This window comes from Serinus canaria, chromosome 23 (genome assembly GCF_022539315.1).
Source record: "Serinus canaria isolate serCan28SL12 chromosome 23, serCan2020, whole genome shotgun sequence".
Lineage (NCBI taxonomy): Eukaryota > Metazoa > Chordata > Aves > Passeriformes > Fringillidae > Serinus > Serinus canaria.
The window spans coordinates 3,129,547-3,148,251 of record NC_066336.1 but is presented as its reverse complement, the minus strand read 5'-3'; the positions used below and the strand labels follow the sequence as shown (position 1 = coordinate 3,148,251).

The window sequence follows — 18,705 nt, the reverse complement described above, 5'->3', positions numbered from 1 at the left end:
GCCACTTCAAGGTGAAAGTCTGGGAGGCTTTGCCACTTTGGCTCTGGCAGATCTAAAGGGAAGGGAAGGAGGGAGCCAGTCAGCAGTTCTGGGGGTCGGAGACAGCCTGGCAGGGAAGACAGATGGGCGAGCAGGTGCTGTACCTTCCCAGCAGTAACTCAGCACAGCAGAGCTGCCATCAGGCCCTAAAAGGAGTCATCAAAGCTGCAGCTCAGCCCATCTCTGGCCATTGCTTTAGTGCTTTCCCCCATCTCAATCTTGGCAAAATGCCTGGTTCAGCCTGGCCGTGTGCTGTGCTCCCAGCCCTGGGAGTTGGTGTCGCTCTGCTCTCGGGGACAGCTAGACCCCTCTGGGACATGTCCTGGCTACCTGCCTTGTCTGGTGACAATCTGTTGGCAGCTGGGCCCGAGCAGGAGCCTTAGCACAGCAATGGGGTGTGGGCTTCACCCCAGACTTTGAGGGAAAGTTGTCAAAGAATCTGTGTCCCTCTGCTCTCGGGGACAGCTAGACCCTTTTGGGACACGTCCTGGCTACCTGCCTTGTCTGGTGGCAATCTGTTGGCAGCTGGGCCCGAGCAGGAGCATTGCCACAGCAGTGTGGTGTGGGCTTCACCCCAGACTTTGAGGGACAGTTGTCAAAGAATTCATGTCCCTCTGCTCTCAGGGGCAGCTGGACCCCTTTGGGACATGTCCTGGCTACCTGCCTTGTCTGGTGACAATCTGTTGGCAGCTGGGCCTGAGCAGGAGCATTGCCACAGCAATGGGGTGTGGGCTTCACCCCAGACTTTGAGGGACAGCTGTTAAAGAACGCAAGAAAGCACCTCAGGGCAGACACCTGGGATGAGTTTTTAGTGGTACAAGAACCCATAAAAGTGACATTTAGGCCTCAGTGACTGTTCCTGCCTCCCTCAGCACCCTGCCCTGTTCCCAGACCCCTGTGCTCTGTTTGAACTGCCCGTACCATCATCACACCATCCAGGAGCCCCAGCTCTGCCTTGGGTGCTGACTGCAGCCTCTCCATGGACCACTTCTCGATGATGGAGGACACGTGGGGGTTCTCCACGTTGAGGATCCGGAAGCCGGTCAGGTTCACCCCAGAGTAGCGATATGGTTCTAGGTCTAATGCATAAAGATCCTTAAAAGAGAGAAACCAGTTTAAACATTTTGCTTAGCTTTGTTTTGTTTGAGTTTTCTGCGTCGGTCGGAGTGTCTGTGTTTGGAGCAGAGCCCACAGGAGGTGGGAAGGAGCACAGATCCCTCAGGAATTCAGAGGATTGTCAGAGGATTGTGCTGCCTGCTGCAGAGGCCTGGAGGTGTTGGTGGAATTTGGTATGTGCAGGTTCCCCCACATGCAGCAGAAGGGAACTCCTACCAAAGAACCTGCTCTCAGCATGAAAGGGAGTGGATTGTGGGGAGATAAACTGCCTGTGACCCTGAGGAAAGAGACTTGTGACCCAGGGAGGGAGGACAAGGCAGAATTTCCCATGGGCCTTCCCACGGAGGATCTGCTGGCAGTGCTGAGGCCCACAGGGTGCTGTGGATGACAGAGTCACTCTGAATGCCAAACACCAATTTGCAGACTATCAAAGAGGAACTAAGATGCATTTCTTGACATTCTGACCAGCCTACACAGTCTGCAGATGAATGAGGGTGCCCTTTATAGGATGTGAAAAGCAGAGCCAGGCAGTGCTCAGCTCTGCTGGCTGCCAGCCTGCCAGCATCACTAGGCAAGGGGCACTGGGGCTCCTGGGGGGCACTGTGGGAGCACTGCTGTGGGGCAGCTCTTGGCTCTCCACAGCTCTGAAAACCAGCTTCGGTGCTCAGGAAAGAGTTTGGGGTTAGCACCTCAGGAGCAGGTGGCAGCTGATCTGCTCCCCAAAGCCAAGCTCACCCGAGGGAGGAGTGAGGGAGTGTGGTGGGGTGGCAGTCAGGGCTGAGCCATTTGTTGGATGGGATGTATTTCATCAGTGTTTATCCTGAACGATTTCTGCAAGGGTTTCATGGCAGTTTAAATGTGGGGAGGCGGGAAGGCAACACCACGAGTCTGCAACGGGGCGTGGGGGTGAATATGTGACAGCCCCTGCTCTGACAAGGGCCTCTCAAAAATGAGCTTCATTATGGGAGGAGATGCTGGGGCTGTGTTGGGGCTGGTCTGTGCTCTGTCCTGGGGCTGTTCTGTGCTGGGGCTGTTCTGTCCTCTGTCCTGGGGCTGTGCTGGGGCTGGTCTGTGCTCTGTCCTGGGGCTGTTCTGTGCTGGGGCTGTTCTGTGCTCTGTGCTGGGCTGTTCTGGGACTGTTCTGTGCTGTGACTGTGCCTGTTCTGTGCTGTGACTGTGCCTGTTATGTGCTGCGGCTGTGCCTGTTCTGTGCTCTGTGCTGGGGCTGTGCTGGAACTGTTCTGTGTTCTGTGCTGTGTCCTGGGGCTGTTCTGTGCTCTGTCCTGGGGCTGTTCTGTGCTCTGGCTGTTCCTGTTCTGTGCTGTGTGCTGGGGCTGTCCTGGGGCTGTTCTGTGTTCTGTGCTCTGGCTGTGCCTGTTCTGTGCTGTGTGCTGGGGCTGTGCTGGTGGGACACAGCCACACTGCAGGGCCACCCAACTGCAGCACCCATAGGGGGCTGGCAAAGTCCCCCATGTGCTGCCCTAAGCAAAGCAGAGCAGCAGCAGCACTTGCCAGCAACTGAGACATCATTCTCCATGGGGGAGTGAGGGCTCTTATGGCTGTTTTGCTTTAATAAGCTTTGGGGGTTTGATCTTTTCTGTAAGCCTGGCCCCAGCCTCTGCAGCCCCAGGACTCACTGCTGATGGATGCAGTGCTCAAACCTGCAGGTGCAGCAGGGACCAAATCATTAATCACCCTACAATGGCAGTTGGGACTTGGGGTTTTGGGCTGTTTTCTAACCCTGAAAAATTGCAAGTGCAAACCTGCACGTTCTGTTAAAGGGCACTGTGAAGAACAGGTCACAATGTTGACTTTTAAATGACTTAAGGGAGCTAAGGGCAAATACAGTGGTTTGTCCTCAGACAGGTGCTCATGTCTCTGGCTGGGAGGGGGACAGCAGTTCTGTGCCTGACCTGCTGGAATGGGTTTGTTTTTTCAAGATTCATTTTTAATCAGACACTTCAGTTTGTATTCCAGAAATTGTTGTGAGGAAATAATTTTTGCTTGCAAAAGCTGATGATTTCCTCCTCGGATTGTGACTGGGTGTGACAAATCAGATCCCTGAGCTCCAGACCCCGTGGTCTCTGCTGCCTATCTGTCAAACCACCAGCCCTGGCCACCTCTCAGATCCCACTGGTATTTTGGGTGCTGTCCCTGCCCTGCTGCTCCCAGCTGACCCTTCCTTTCACCAAGTTCCTAGAGAAACCAACCTGCCATCAGATCCCTCCTTGGTTTCAGTTTAAATCTCAGCTGCAGCCTGATTTATCACCTCGTGGGATCAGAAGATAATTCAGAATACCAGCTGAGTGTCAGGACGTGGGGAGGTGTGGATGGGAATCATCAGATCAGTTTCTTCTGGATTTTCTGCTCCTGCACAGCCACAAATTGAAACATCTGGTTCTATTTTCCACCTCATCTACATTCCCTTTCACTCATTATTTTCTGTACTGCAGATTAATTCCCCCCTGCACCCTTAATTTTGCTCTCAGTGCTTCTGTGATGATCTCCCCCTTCCCCAGTTTGCCCAGTTAGGGCTCTTTGCTGGTGGCAGCAGTGCTGGGGACTGATCCTCAGTGATCCCACATCCTCAGAGGGAGGCTGGAAAAGTGGTCCAGGAAGGGCATCCCGTGGGTGAGGTGTCCCCACAGCCCTGCCCTGGCATCTGGCAGGGCTTGGCTGTGGCTGCAAAGCCCCATTTTACAGACTGCTGAGCCTTTATTTATTTTTTCTCACTGCAATTTTGCATTATCCCACTTCATAAATGTCAAAGAATTAGCAGAGTCAAATATTGAACAAAACAGGAAAAAGTGTTCAGATATAACTAAGTCTATGTGTAGGAATGTCAGGGTACAAGAGTTTCACCAGGGCTTTGAAAAGTGGTGATAAAGGTGTAGTTCCATCTCCAGAAAAAGGCTTTATTTTCTACCAAAAAATTGAAAAATATAGAAATTGCAAAAATACTTTCTGTAATATTGGCTTAAAACATGGAGCATTAAAAGAATTCTTCCTGAAAGAAGAGGGACAGAGAACTGCAAGGTTTGGATGGTACCAAACACAAATTTTTTTAAAAAAAAGCTTACTTTTTGATTCCCATTAGGATTTTAACACCTGGTTTTCCATGTTCCTCACAAAAATGCCCCACGGCCTATTTGAGTACCAGCACCTCCCATGTGTTCTGAGACTAAACCTGCAATGCAGCTTCTAGATCTGCATAGCTCATCCAAAGCCCTCCAAGGGTGGAGTTTTGGGGTGCTCCCTGCAGGGCTCTGGATGTAAAATCTGCATGTGACAGGGACCAGTGCACATCACAGATCCTCCTCCTGCTCCTCCTCCTCCTCCTGTGGTGGAAAAGGCTGATGGGGCTCTTCTTGCTGGATTCAGTGAACTGTAGTCATGCTGCCTAGCAAAATGTTGAAGCATTTCATGCCAAGTGTTGATACACTGTGCTCAGTATTGACTGGGGACCTTTTAGAAACATTCAGTATAACATAATAGACTAATTCATTAGCACCCCATGGGTCTCGTACTGGGAAAGCTGAAGCACAGGCATTGCAAGCTAAGAAAACATTGCCTTAAGGAATGACAGATTAAAATATCTTTCCCATGATATAACTGTTATTTCAGGAAAGTGGCATTAATTGTGATTGCTTATCTATTAATTTATTATAATTCCTCTTTTCCCACCTTCAGGCTGTACCTACACATGAAATGTACTCCAGGCTCAGCTGGGGCTGATTAATAGGAGGTTATCTGGGAAATGCTTAAAGCTGCCTGGAATAGATAATGGCAGCAGGGGTAATTAAAATGTCTTTTGCATTTGAAAAATAAATTTTGTAGTTTTTAAGGGTTAGTTTTGTCTGTTTCTTTCCTAAAGGCAAAAAGATAAATTGGATTTTCAAAATCGCACAAAATTCAACAGTAAAGCAGACAATAGAATCTTAAATGGAGACAAAAGTGACCCTGCCAGGAAAGGCAAATGCCTCCCAGAGTCAGAGAGGACTGGCCTATGTTTAACAGAGGGGAGTTAATGTCAGGCTGAGCTCCCCTCTTGCAAAATAAACCTGCAGAGCTGAAGTTTGGGCCACAGTAGGGCTGCTCCTGGCTCCAGAGGAGCCCTGGGTGCTCACCCCCAGCTCCTGCTGAATCCACCAAATCCTGGGAGGGAGCTGCAACCTTGCCCTTTTCCTGTGCTCACTGGCACTGTGTGGGGAGTTACACTGAAATCAAAGTGACTGGGAGGGAAAACAAAACCAGAACCCCCATCTGTGCACTCCAGAGGAGGGACTGACCAAAGGCAGGGCAAGGAGAGACTGACAGCTCTCAGGCAGTGCTGCAGAGCACAGGAGTTAGAGCCAGGTCACTGGGCTCTGACCCTAAACTGCAGCCAGCTCCAGCCCTGCCCTCTCCTCCTGGCAGGGTCCCAGGTCTCCCCTTTCCTTGCATTTCCCACCCCATGGCAGTGCAGCGCACACCAGGATCAGACACCCATCCCACCCTCCCCCTCCAGCTGCTCCCCACATCCCACCCCCATCAGTGTGCCCAGGTTGTTTTCTGTGCTCACATCCCAACCCCATCAGTGTTCACAGGTTGTTTTCTGTGTTTCCTCACATCCCACCCCCACCAGTGTGCACAGGTTGTTTTCTGTGCTCACATCCCACCCCCATCAGTGTGCCCAGGTTGTTTTCTGTGCTCACATCCCAACCCCATCAGTGTTCACAGGTTGTTTTCTGTGTTTCCTCACATCCCACCCCCACCAGTGTGCACAGGTTGTTTTCTGTGCTCACATCCCACCCCCATCAGTGTGCACAGGTTGTTTTCTGTGCTCACATCCCACCCCCATCAGTGTGCACAGGTTGTTTTCTGTGCTCATATCCCACCCCCTTCAGTGTTCACAGGTTGTTTTCTGTGTTTCCTCACATCCCACCGCTATCAGTGTGCTCAGGTGTGTACAAGGTGTGTGCACAGCCAGATACTTTACCAGAGTGGTGAAGATGAAGTGGTAATATTCTGTCATCATCCCCATTGCCATAGCCTTGAGGAGAGGAGGAAAAAGGGGTTAGTAAAGGGATACAAGAACATAACAACAGCCATGCAACATAAAACTCAGAGCTCGTAGGTAAATGTGGCAGGAGAGATGCAGAAACACCAGGTTTGGATTCAGGATTGAGACCATGGAGTGGTTAAGGAACTGGAAACACCAGGTTTGGATTCAGGATTGAGGCCATGGAGCAGTTAAGCCAGGTTCATCAGCAAGAGGGACACGCTCAAGTGCTGAGCTGAGCAGGGCTGTGGTCCTCAAATCATTCAGAAACTGTGGCAAAGCCTCAGTGTGCAGCTCCCATGAGGGCTGGTGGCATTTCTGGTGACAGTGGGTGTCCCTGGAATGTGGAATGTGGTTGGAGGTTGTTTACCCACAGGTGATTGTTTCATTGGTTTTGTGTGAATTGTTCTGACTTAATGACCAATCATGGTCAGGCTGTGTCAGACTCTGGAAAGAGTCACGAGTTTTTAGTTATTATCTTTTTAGCCTTCTGTAAATATCCTTTCTGTATTCTTTAGTATAGTTTAATATTCTTTAATATAATACAGTATCATAAAATAATGAATTAGCCTTCTGAGAACATGGAATCAGATTCATCACTCCTGCCTTCATTGGGGCACCCCACAAATACAATATGGGTCAGTGGAGGTGTAGGCACAAGGATAGGCAGTGGGAATATCCCCTGTCCCTCAGCTTTTGGGGATCAGGGTCCTGAGGGCCCTTGGCCAGCACAGCTTGAGATTCCCAGCCAGCCTCTACATGCAGGATGGCTCCTGCAGATTGCTGGGATTTGCATAACTGAGCACTGGAGAGAAGAGGCTGTCCTGGAAGCTCTTTCAGAGGACAGCCATGGGCTGAAGGAGACTTGGATGGGTGACCATGTCCAGGCCCTTCACAACATGGGGGGAGCACATTTCAGTCTATGTGAAAGGTCACCTTGAAGCTGCTGGCTGGTGACAGGAAGATTCCTGTGGGTTTGGCTGGGATGCTGACTGTGTGAGCATGTTTTCTGGAGAAAACACATGCAAGAGCACTTTAAAATCCCCACTGATGCTAAAGTGACTTCAAGTCCCCCCAGGAAATGTTTGCTTCCCTTGGTTTTCTGCTAAAATTACTAGGGCGGAATTTACCTCCGAGGAAGGAAGTGACAGTCTGAAAAGAAGTGAGATGTCAAAAAACAAGGGAAAAGGAAAGGATCTGGATTGGAAGCCTAGATATTGTCACTCTAGAGTGTGATTTCACCCCAGGTTTCCTGCTCTGGAAGTAGCTTTTAGACAGGCTGGGGGGACTGTCCCTGTGGCCATTCCTGACCCCCAAATGCCTGGTCAGTGCATCCAGGGGCTGCAGTGGAGCTCTCTGCCTACTGCACACCCTGGTTCAAAGAGCTGAAACAGAGAATGGCACCTCCAGACTGGCTCCCCAACACCAGCTGGTGATGGGGAGCCAGTCTGGAGCAAATAATGAGATCCCAGTTCATGTTCTAAGCTGGATCACTCTGGCCATAGCTGAGGAGCCCAGACCTGCTGTCAGAAGGAAGCTCCAGCTCCCTAACCCTGGCAGCCTGGGGCAGGATGCATCTGGGTTTGTGGGGAAATGAATAAATGATCATCCTGGTGGATAAGCCACAGGCAGTGGCTGGGATGAGAGCAGGAGCTCTGTCAGAGCTGACAGGCACAGCTGTGCCCTGTGGAGCACAGAGGCTGCTCAGGACAGCCTGGGAACAGACCTGCAGTGACAACAAGGGACCAAAACCAAGGAAGGATGGAGAATCTGGGGTAGGTAGAACAAGAAAGCCTCACAAGCAGGACTCACTTTGTGATAGGTTTCTACAATTATTTGTTTCCCAAGAGGGCAAAATAATGGATGGTTTGATGTCTGGTCACTCCAAGGGACGCAGGCTGGAGCAGTAGGTGACAGTCTCATCTGTACAGTTGGCTGGCTCGTGTGCTGTTACTCATGGATTACTAATCCTTGGTGGTTTTTACTGCTCCAGTTTAAAAACTGCCCAGATGATCAGTGCTGTGCTGTGGGAGCAGGGAACCATGAATCCCTGGGGAGGAAGATCCTGAGTGGCACCATGGTGTGTGCACTGCTCAGTCAGAGCTGCTCTGCCAGCACAGGCTGTAGGTGCTCAAACCTTCTGTGTTTTTTGAAGATGTGCAATGAAATTCAATGTCAAGGAGTGGAAATTTTAGCAAGGTTTTTGTGAGAACCTTGCTGCCACCTATGGGGGTGGCAGCAGGGCCAAGAGACTCCAGGGACTCTGTCCAGCCAAATATCTGCAGAGCTGACTGGTGTAGTGACCAAAATGTTACAAAAGGCACACAATGGCAATAAAATATGAATATTACTGATTCTGCCATAAACAGAATGCTGGGCCTTCCTCCCAGTGTTGTTTTTTTTTTTTTGGTTGTTTTTTTTTTATTTTTGCAGTCCAATATTTGTTCTGTGCATTGTTGTTCTGCTGTTGCAAGGGAAGCAGACTCCCCTCCTCCAGGAGATGGCTTTGCCTAGCTCGTACTTTCAGTGGAAAAGAGCTGTTTCACAAATGAAAGTGGCACCTCTAGGCATACATTTTTTGCTACAGGTAGAAAAGTGAGGAAAATATGAGGCTTTTACACCTCCTAGTCTTCAGCAAATGCAGGTGACCTGCAGGTCGTGGTGCACTGCTCTGAACCTGCCTGATGTTACACACCAGAGTGGCCAGGCATGCAGAGAGCAGTCAGGCTGTGCTTTGGGTTTGTGCAGCTTCCCAGACTCTGAAAATACATCAGTATTTCCCTGAGTAAAAATACACTGTCTTTTATTGCTAAGCTGAAATCCATGGCTTCAGGTGCTGACAAAACCCTGACACACACACAAACCCAGCCAGAAGGACTTAGAAAGATTTGTCTCCCCTAGTCTCCCCTCTCCTCCATCTTCCTCACTCTGCACCAGCGGTGATGAGCTGAGCAGATGGCACAATAAACTATAATAAACTACATAATAAGTGAGCAGCACCAAACACAACCAGCACTGGAAAATAACTAGCAGGAGACAATGAGTCCCTTCTATTGCTTCCCATAATAATCCCTCCCAGGCTTTCCAAGTTCTCTGAGCACTTCCCTTCATTTTGTATCAAGCAGGCTGCAAGAGAAGGCTCTTGCCTTGTTCTTGCTTTCTCATCCCTTCAGGGATTTATTTAATCTGTGTGGTGGTGTTGTGCTGGGCTGATAGGAGCAACACTTTCACCAGCTGGTTTTTAGCATCTCTGTGAGAGCCTTTTTCTCTGCCTCATAGTGACCCTGAAACCCAAAGGCACTCGGGAATGAGGAGGAGCTGGGGTGAGCAGGAAGAATTCCAGGGGAGGAACTTGTGGAGGAAGAAAGGAGGGAGCCCAAATGAATGGAAAATCACTGACATCTGGCTTAAAGTCCAAGAATTGCAGACGCTGCTGGGGAAGGGACAGGGGATGTAGTCCCTCCTGGCTGGGCCTAGCAGGATTAGCCTGTCTGGATGGAGGGAGAAGGGGGAAGAGGGAAGGAGGCTGGGGCTGTGCAGCTGCAGGGAGAGCCACAGAACTGTCCAGCACCAGCCTGGGCCTGGCGCTGCATTCAGCACCGCCCCTTCTCCTCCTGTAACATTTGCTTGTTCTCACCCACAGCCACTTATTGGTACTTCCAGCTTTTCAGTGAAAACACCATTTTCTGTAGAAATCCAGCAGTGTCCTTGAAGGATGGACATGCTGTAGCTGTTTGTGTGGCTGTGGATTGTGGCCCAAGGGAAAGCTGCACCCAGGGAGGTGCCACTCTTCATCAGGGCCATCCCTCACCCATGGGCTCCTGGGCAGCCACTTTGCTGTCCTGCTGGCCCCCTTCTCACCTGCTTGAGGATCTGAGCTGCCATCAGGTGGCTGCAGTCGAAGATGATGCGGAATTCCCGGCCCCTCTTCATCTCCTTGAGCAGCGGCCGGGCATCATCGGTGTCCAGCGGGAGCTGGCGGATCTTCAGGCGGATGTTGTAGCGGGATGGGGCCATGATGAGCTCCTGCAGCCGTATCAGGCCTTCAGGTGTCACACAGAGACAAACCCACAGCGTTACAGGGCTGCCTTCCACACTGCTGGGCCACAGCGGCTCAGTGCTTCTCCTGTTCTCCATGGAATAGGATCAGGACTGACATCCATGGATCCATGGATCCATGGATCCATGGATCCATGGATCCATCCATCCATCCATCCATCCATCCATCCATCCATCCATCCATCCATCCATCCATCCATCCCTCCCTCCTTCAGATCTCCATTGCCAAATCAAAGCCAAGGTGCCACATGCCAACCATGGACTCCAGAGGAGCTGTTCTAGGACAGAATGGCTTTTCCTGGTGGTTCCCTGCCACCACTGCAGCCAGTAGAGCTGAATGGGTCCCTGCATTGGGTAGGAAGGGGAGAACAGCAGGTTTGTCCTAACCTCACAACCTCTGGGATCACAAAAAATTTCCTTAAGCAGATGTGCCCTTGAGAAAGGGCAGGATGTGGTAATCAGCTGCACAACAAATTAAAATCTGCATATTTACCACGCACAGCAGCAAAAGGCAAAAATGAATATGCGCTTGGATTTATGAGTCGCATAGATCGCAACGGTCACTCAATCAGAACTCGTAACTTCCTACCACCCTCAGAATTCATTTCTGTTTCCTGCACAAGGCAAAGAGCCATGGTGGACGCAGCTGAGCAGGAATTATTGGAATCTGAGGTTTCAAGGAGGATTTCAGCAATGCCTATTGCAAGGGAGAAGAGAGAAGTATGTCCCTCTGCACAGAAGAAGCACATTAGAATGTGCCACAAAGGGAACATACTGTGACCCACATTTGCAAAACAGGAATGTCAAACTGTGTTCTCATCAGCCCTCCCCTAAAGAAACCATTTGGTTTAGTGAAATTAGGTTGGACAGGCTATCCAATGTGGCTTTTGTTTTTTTGGGGGGGTCTATATCTACAGCTGTGCAGCACTTTGCTTTGTTTAACCATCAACAGCTTTCCTTATACAAAGTACTTTGCCAGCTCTGTGTTACAGAGTTATCCAGAAAACAAAAAAAAATTCCCAAACTGCTTTTGGTTTTAGCTGGGAACTGCTCCCTCCATGCAGCTTTTCTGTTGCAGAGGGGCACCACAGTGCCAAAAGAGCCAGGCTGAGATGGTCACCCCATGCCAATGAACCCCCCCATGACCCTGTGCCAGCTCACAGCCCCACTTGCTGAGAGTTTTGTGAATGAAATGCTTAGAAAGCTCCCAGGGCCTCCCTCAGCACTGTCTAGAACTCCTGGGAACCCAATACTGCACGGGGCATCATTTGGCTCTTGAGAGGATCCATTGGAAAAGCTCCCAAAGAGACCCAGGACAGAAATTCTCCAGGATTCCTTCTCTGAGCCCCTCCTTTACCCACCTGTGCTGTCATCGTACACCACAGTGGCTGACCTCCACTTCAGGTACTGCACCAGGTCCAGGATGGCGTGGCTCAGGGAAGCATAGTCAGGATACAGGTTGACATAGAAAGTGTCCTTGTTATCCAAAGGGTGATGCTTCCATCGGAGCTGGATGTGGGGCACCTCCAGGGCGTTGCAGATAGACTGGACAGCATTGGTGCAGGAGCCTTGGGAAGGTCCAAATATTGCAACGACCCCCAGAGCAAGCTGGTCACAGGCTGGAGGGGGAAGGCAGGGATGTCAGCAAAGCTTGGGGGGGGCTAAGCATGGAGCAGCCATGGGCACAGCCCACTTGTGGGCACTGACCAAGCACTGATATTGGGTAATTACAGCAGTGGTTGGGCACAGAGAGAACAATTTGTGCCAGGTAGGTAGAGGCACAGAGGAGTGCCAAGCTCCTCTGAGAGAGCCTCCTCCACAAAACCATCTGAAAATGGACTGGGTAGAGGCACAGAGGAGTGCCAAGCTCCTCTGAGGGAGCCTCCACCACAAAACCATCTGAAAAGGGACAGGGGGTCACTGGGCTGGCTGGGAGCAGATAGCTCCCTCCTGCTGATGTCCCTCCTATAGCTGCTATGTCAGACAGCAGGTTTCCTTTCTCCCCAGCCAGATTCAAACTCCACAAGCCCTCAGGTCACCAGCTTGCAGCCTTTGCTGTGCAGTCCCTCCCCTTCAGCAATTCAAGTGTGCTGCTGTTATCCAGTAATCAAAAGTGACTGTTATGAAGAGAACAGAACAGCCACGCAATGGTGTGAACGCTGCCAGGGATGCAGCCACACAAACACAGGCATGGCCTCCAGACCTTTGCTCAGGATTAGAGCAAAAGCTGAAAGGAGTTTTCTGAGGTTTCAGAGGCAAAAAAAGGTAGTTGTTCCCCTTGTATTAAAATGCCTCTGGAAGGTCAGCTCCAGCAGGAGCTCTCATCCAGATCACTCGTGAGAGCAGGACAGAACAAGCTGCTGGTCTGGAAACCAGACCTTTCTTCTGCTGAATAAATGGCCACAAAGCTGCTCAGAAGTTTGCTCTGCTCTTACCTTTCTTAGTGGCTTCAAAGCTGTCGTGGAAGTGTATCCTCTGGATGTCATAGGTGAGGGTTGTATTGGGCAGCAAAGTTCTGTTCCTGTTAATGATGTTGGCGGAGAATCTGAAGGCTTGTTCCTCAGCACTCATCACCTGCGTGTTGGGGCCATCTGCATACTCAAAGATTCCTCCTGCAAGACAAAAAAATAAATCCATCTCTGAGCCACAGCTTGTTGCACAAACTCATACAGCAAGGATGAGAAAACTTTTGGAATGTTTGCAGGTGGAGCTGGGCTTGCTTGTGGACCTGTCCTGCACTGAAATGAAGATGTGAAGACTTGGGTTTTTCTTATATCCTGGGCTATGAGAATGTTCAGGGTGGCAGCTTTGTGGGGCAGTAACAGGTGGTTTAAAGTCTTGGAATATTTTTATGAGCTAGATAAGTGGCTTCCCATAAAACTTTAGGACCAGACCGTGGGAAGTGGACAGGCTTATTGCCATGGTCTGTGCTCTGAGGAGTTATTGGGTACAAAACTGGCACTGCCCTCCTCTTGAAATCCTCCTGCCTCATCCCCCATCTGGTCCTTGCATGGGAGACCGGCAGGGCAGTGCTGCTGCTGGCTATTGTCAGTGCCATTTTCAGTCCCCTTCTCCTTTTTTATTGTTCCTCATTTTTAGTCCTCCAAGTTTTTAATTCAGACCAGCAGAGACTTCTGGATTTGCCTACCCTACGGCTCCTCTGCTCAGTAATGCACATCTCAGATGCAGCTTTCCTGTGTTCAGAAGTTGTTAATGCCATTACACCTCCCCAGGGGCAACAAGCTCATGTCACAGCATGGCTGGGATTCTTGGCTCTGTGTCTGTGAGTCTTGTCCTCAGTTCCCACCGACAGCCACTCTAATTGGAGTGACTTGGTGCAGGCATGGGTTATGTAATGATGTGTCCTTGTCTCTGAGATGCAGGAGCCACCCTGAGCCCCTCACAGAACCACAGAAAGACACAAACCTTGCTCGTATTTTATTCAAAAGTAAACCAAAATAATTAATGGATGAGCGAAATAAGCAAGTACAATTGGTAACAGATGGTCTCAGGGTTCATTAGCAGAAGGAAAAAACCTTCCTCTTCAATTTAAGATAGTCCTCAAATGTTTTCTTGTAGACAACAGATGTCTGCTCAGCCCTGCTGGCTTTCAGGCAATGCCATGAATCCTCCTCCAGCAGCCTGAGCACATTTTCTATAGTTTTGTGGCAGTTTGGTGCTAGCCAGGAGCTCCAGTTTGGCCAGAGCCAAGTTGACAACTTGGCTGATGGTCAAGTGTCCTCCCAGCAATGTGACCAGAGCCATGGACTGGGTGAAGCACAGGAGTGATGGTTGGGGGTGCTCTGAGCAAGGAAGCAGAAGGACTTGCAAAAAGCCTCTGACTTTCTGCTCCCCTTGATCGTGACAAGTCCCTTTCCTCCACTTCCTCTGCAGGCTTTGTGCATCCTGTCCCCAGTTGTGAAGCGAGTGTGGGAATTAATTTACATTCATAGACATAAAATAAGTTTGAGCTGTTTCCTGCATGTCTCTGCTAGGAAAAAAACCACTGAACTCAGTGCTAATTTTGGTAATAGGCAGAAGAATAGAGAAGAAAGAGGCTGAATGCTCATTCTGGAGTGTCATTTCAATCTCACGTGATTTTTAGCCAGTCACTCATGGGCAGGTTTTCAATCCAGAGCTCTGAGCAGCATAGGCAGGAGTGTAACAGAATTGTCCACGTGCCTCGTTCTCACTGGATTGTGCCAAAACATTTGGGTTTTGACTGGTGCAAAGAAAATTATTCATCCACATCAAAGTTTGTACATGCTGGCAGCTCAACTTAGTTTCTAAAGGCAGAAGAAAGTTTATCTACAATATCAAATCAGGCACAATAAACAAAACTGAAGTGAGTGTGAGATTCACCCCATCTCTCTGTTCAAAGCTTCACTGTCCAGACTGTTTAGCCAGTTTTTTTTTTTTTTTGTTGTTTTCTAGCATTGTCCTGAAGTGATAACTGGTAAATGTTACATTGATTATCCACTAGCTGGCATTAGCCCTTCTCCCAGCCCAGCACTTTCAAAGTTGCTTTGGAGCATGTCTTATTATGAGAGAATACAGAAGGGCTGGGAATGTGGATTACTGGTGTTTGATCCTAAATAAATTCCCATTCCAGACATCCAGCTGGATAAAACAGGCTTTTTGGCAGGAAAGAATTTCCTGTGCAGGTCCCTTGAGCTCAGGCACGGGTGATGAGAGAGCTGACAGGCAGCAGGGATGTGTTTCTGTGTGTTTCCCACTGCTGGGAACACACCAGGAATACTCTGGGACATTGGGAATCTCTCTGAGGTGCTGGGGGCAGCCAGGGCATGCCCAGCCTGGCGTTTGCTCAGAAATTGTGAGACTGGGAGCACCTGATGGTGCTGGGAGTACTCTGGGAATGCTGGGAATACTCTGGTGTCACTGTGATACTATCTGAAAAATCCCTTCACCAGGATTCTTCTCTTGGGAAGCTGAGAAGCTTCAGCTTCTCCCTGTTTTGTGCTTTGGAATGTGATTTGGAGATTGCTTATCTAAACATGTGAATTGTTTTTACTTAATGACCAATCACCATCTAGCTGTGTCGAGACTCTAGAAAGAGTCACAGGTTTTTATTTTTCATTCTTGTTCAACCTTCTGATCTATCCTTTTCTCTAATATTTACTATAGTTTTAGTATAGCACTCTTTTAATATAATATACATCATAAAATAATAAATCAACCTTCTGAGAACACAGAGTCAAATTCATCTCTTCCCTCATCCTAGAAACCTCACAAAAACCACACTCTGGGAATACTGGGAGTACTCTGGCACATTGGGAATCTCCCTGAGGTGCTGAGGGCAGCCAGGGCATGCCCAGCCTGGTGTTTGCTCAGAAATTGTGGCACTCGGTGCACCTGATGGTGCTGGGAGTACTCTGGGAATACTGGGAGTACTCTGGGAATACTGGGAGTACTCTGGCACATTGGGAATTCTCCCTGAGGTGCTGAGGGCAGCCATGGCATGCCCAGTCTGGTGTTTGCTCAGAAACTGGGGAGACTGGGAGCACCTGATGTCAGATCTGTGCCTGGCACACCCCACTGGATCCTCACATCCCTCTTGGCTGTGCGCTGCTCCTTCAGAGATGTTCACTACCATCATTATTTAAAGAGTCTAATAACTGGCTTGGAACAGCTGATTAATGCATAATCTTCATCATGATTACACAGCATAACTGGCATTAATTTGCAAAGCCAGCTAATTATGAAAATAATTGTTGCAGTTCTTCCATTTGAGCAAAATGGAGAGGCTCAGCTCGCGGCATTGAGAGCACGAGGGGTGTGACATCAGCTGGCTGATGGCCAGGCTGGGGGACCCCAGGGGTCCCCTGAAAGCCTCAGCAGGAGAGATGAAGGAGCAGGGCTGGGCAATCTGCTGCTGAGGGCTGGACAGCTGTGGGCAGCTCAGGCTGATCCCACAGGGGCCTTGGGCAGAAACCTCACCCGGCTTCGCTCTCAGAGAGGAGAGTCAATGGGTGAGAAAAGCTCACAACAAAAGTCTCCACTTTTATGCACCTCATACCCACAAATCCCACCCAAGAGAGTAGAACTGGAGCTCCCTTAGTGTTGCTGTCCCTCTCTAAACCTATTTTGGCAGCTAGTTCCCATGTCCTGGAGATCACTGGAAGCTCTGTGGTGCTCGTGGCCTTTCCCACTCTTTCCTGTCTGTGCAGGTCTCAGCTCCTCATTCCTTCTTTCTTCCCCTCCCGTGGCTCGGCAGAGAGATCAAAGATGGCTGGGACAAGGTCTGTCATGCTTTGTGACACCCTCCTGAAGTTCAAGAGAGGATTTGCTGCCTGATTTATGAGTGCTGCTCCTTGACCAGTCAATAGAGCCCGAGGTCTCCCCAGTGCAGCAGCAGGTGCTGTTCAACACACACTCAAGTTTATCAATTCAGGATGACTTTGTTTGCATAGATATTTTCCTCTGGAATCCTTTTTATGCCATGTTTTGGGGGGCCTTTGGTGCAGTGGGATCTGGGACTGCGAGTCAGCCTTGTAGGAGATGCTTCACAGGAGCTGTTGATGAAGGCTTTCAACACTTATCACTTATTTTACATATTTTTTGATGAAGTAATCCATTATAGCATCTGACTTCTTGGATTTTAAAATCAATCCCAGGCAGGTTAAATAATTATTCAGTTGTCTTTTACTCTTAAAGCAGACTAATTGCTCCCTGGAGAATGTCAGCTAGTGAATGGGAAAACACACTAATTACAATCAGCTTCATGTCTGACTGTTTCATGTTATTTTATTTGATGACCTCGACATCACTCCTAAGGTGAGGAGTTTTCAAAATCTGAAATGAGATCCAGAGCAGATGCCTGAAACTCCCTTTGGGTCTAGACCAGAGGATCAATAGTGGGGCTGGGCAGGCAGAAGGAGCCTGGCCTGGCACGAGGGGAAGTTTGGCTGAAAACCACAGAGGCTCTCACTCAGAGCAGCAGAACTTGAGCCTCACTTCAGGGTAAAACCTGAATCCCACAGAACACGTAAAATCCAATTGATGGCAATCAGAACAGGCCCAGGGCTGTCAGCATCCAGCAAAACTACACTGTATCTTCCTGTCCCCAGGGATGGTGCTGGGAAACCTTGGGAATGGTCAAGGAGCCCTGGACAATGTGCTGGGAACCCTCCTCCATTGCTCCAGTGATCCCAGGACACGGCTGCATGGGCACAGCGCCAGTGCAGTTATTTTTAGCTTTGTCAAGAGCTAAGTCAAGAAAGTCAAAGTATTTTAGGTTTTCATTCCTCCTCTCTTTTGCTTTTTACCAAAACAAACAGCTTTCATTCTCAGAAAGAAAATTCCAGCAGCCCTCAGCATGTGGTGTAATCTCTTATCTTCTACTCCTTATAAATCACAGTGTTATTTAGCTTTGAAGAACAACTATTTCTGATAACACTTTTCTCTCCCCCGCTGACAGTGTTGTTCACACATTTAGACAGCTCTGACAGCCTCTTTCCATGTGACATCCAGGGAGAAATACCTGGTTTGAGACAGCTCTCACCAAGGATGGAGCTAGCAGAGCTCCTCAGGGACACGGGAGCTCCCCTTCCCTCTCACAGCCCTTCCATGCCCAGAGCTGTGGTTTTAGTCCTTTATTTTCTCTGAGGTTATAAAATATTTTTGCTGTTGCCTTCTGAGGTATGGGATTTGCCCTCTTTTGAGGACAAATCTGTTTTGGGGCCAGCATTGGCAAATGGGCCAATGAGGACAGGTACACAGAATTTAGTGCCTTTTCCAGCAGGATGCTGCTCCCTGAGGCAGAGTGTGGAGAATCTATGGAGAGACTTCCTCACAGAGCTGCCTCCCTGGGAAGGCTTGGAGAATCTGACACTGCTGCTTGGCTGACAAATCCAGAGGGGAGAATCTCACTGTCACGGCCCAGGTCCCCTGAGAGCTGCTGTTTATTCAGCAGCATTATAAAGAGAAATGAGATAACACTGCTGGGAAGTGAAAGGAAGTTCCCTAGAGCACGAGGTTGTGCCTGGGAGTGGAACTTCAACTCCCACAGCCTGCCCATGCTGGGGGACTGTGGCAGTCTCAGGTGCAATAATAAGGATGCAGAGAGAGCAGGGAAATCCAGAAGGCAATAAATATCAGCCAAACAAAAAGGGAAAGCAATGACAGACTTATTCACAAGAACACTCTCCTTGCACCTTCCCCTGTGGAGCTGCTGCAGTGAGATCCTCCAGGAGTGTGCCCCAAGGAGCTGATAGAGGAAATGCTCCAGGAGTGTGCCCCAAGGAGCTGCTGCAGTGAAATGCTCCAGGAGTGTACCCAAGGAGCTGCTGCAGTGAAATCCTCCAGGAGTGTGCCCCAAGGTGCTGATCCTGTGCTCAGCCCAGCACCCAGCAGAGCCCCCAGGTCTGGTGTTGATGCCAGCTGGTCCCCAAACAGAAACAACCCCACCCTATAAACTGATGAGGGAGGAA

The 18,705-nt window shown here is 49.5% G+C and overlaps 1 protein-coding gene across 1 annotated transcript in view; it reads right to left on the bottom strand.

Moving 5' to 3' along the window:
• The window catches only part of GRIK3 (glutamate ionotropic receptor kainate type subunit 3), a 126,598-nt gene that overhangs the window by 47,484 nt on the left and 60,409 nt on the right, over nt 1-18,705 (bottom strand). The window contains exons 2-6 of the mRNA XM_050983417.1: nt 12,691-12,867; nt 11,617-11,874; nt 10,058-10,239; nt 6,134-6,187; nt 961-1,134 (exon numbers count right to left, since the gene is read on the bottom strand). Of these exons, the coding sequence (XP_050839374.1) occupies nt 961-1,134; nt 6,134-6,187; nt 10,058-10,239; nt 11,617-11,874; nt 12,691-12,867 (845 nt within the window). The remainder of the gene's footprint in view (nt 1-960; nt 1,135-6,133; nt 6,188-10,057; nt 10,240-11,616; nt 11,875-12,690; nt 12,868-18,705) is intronic.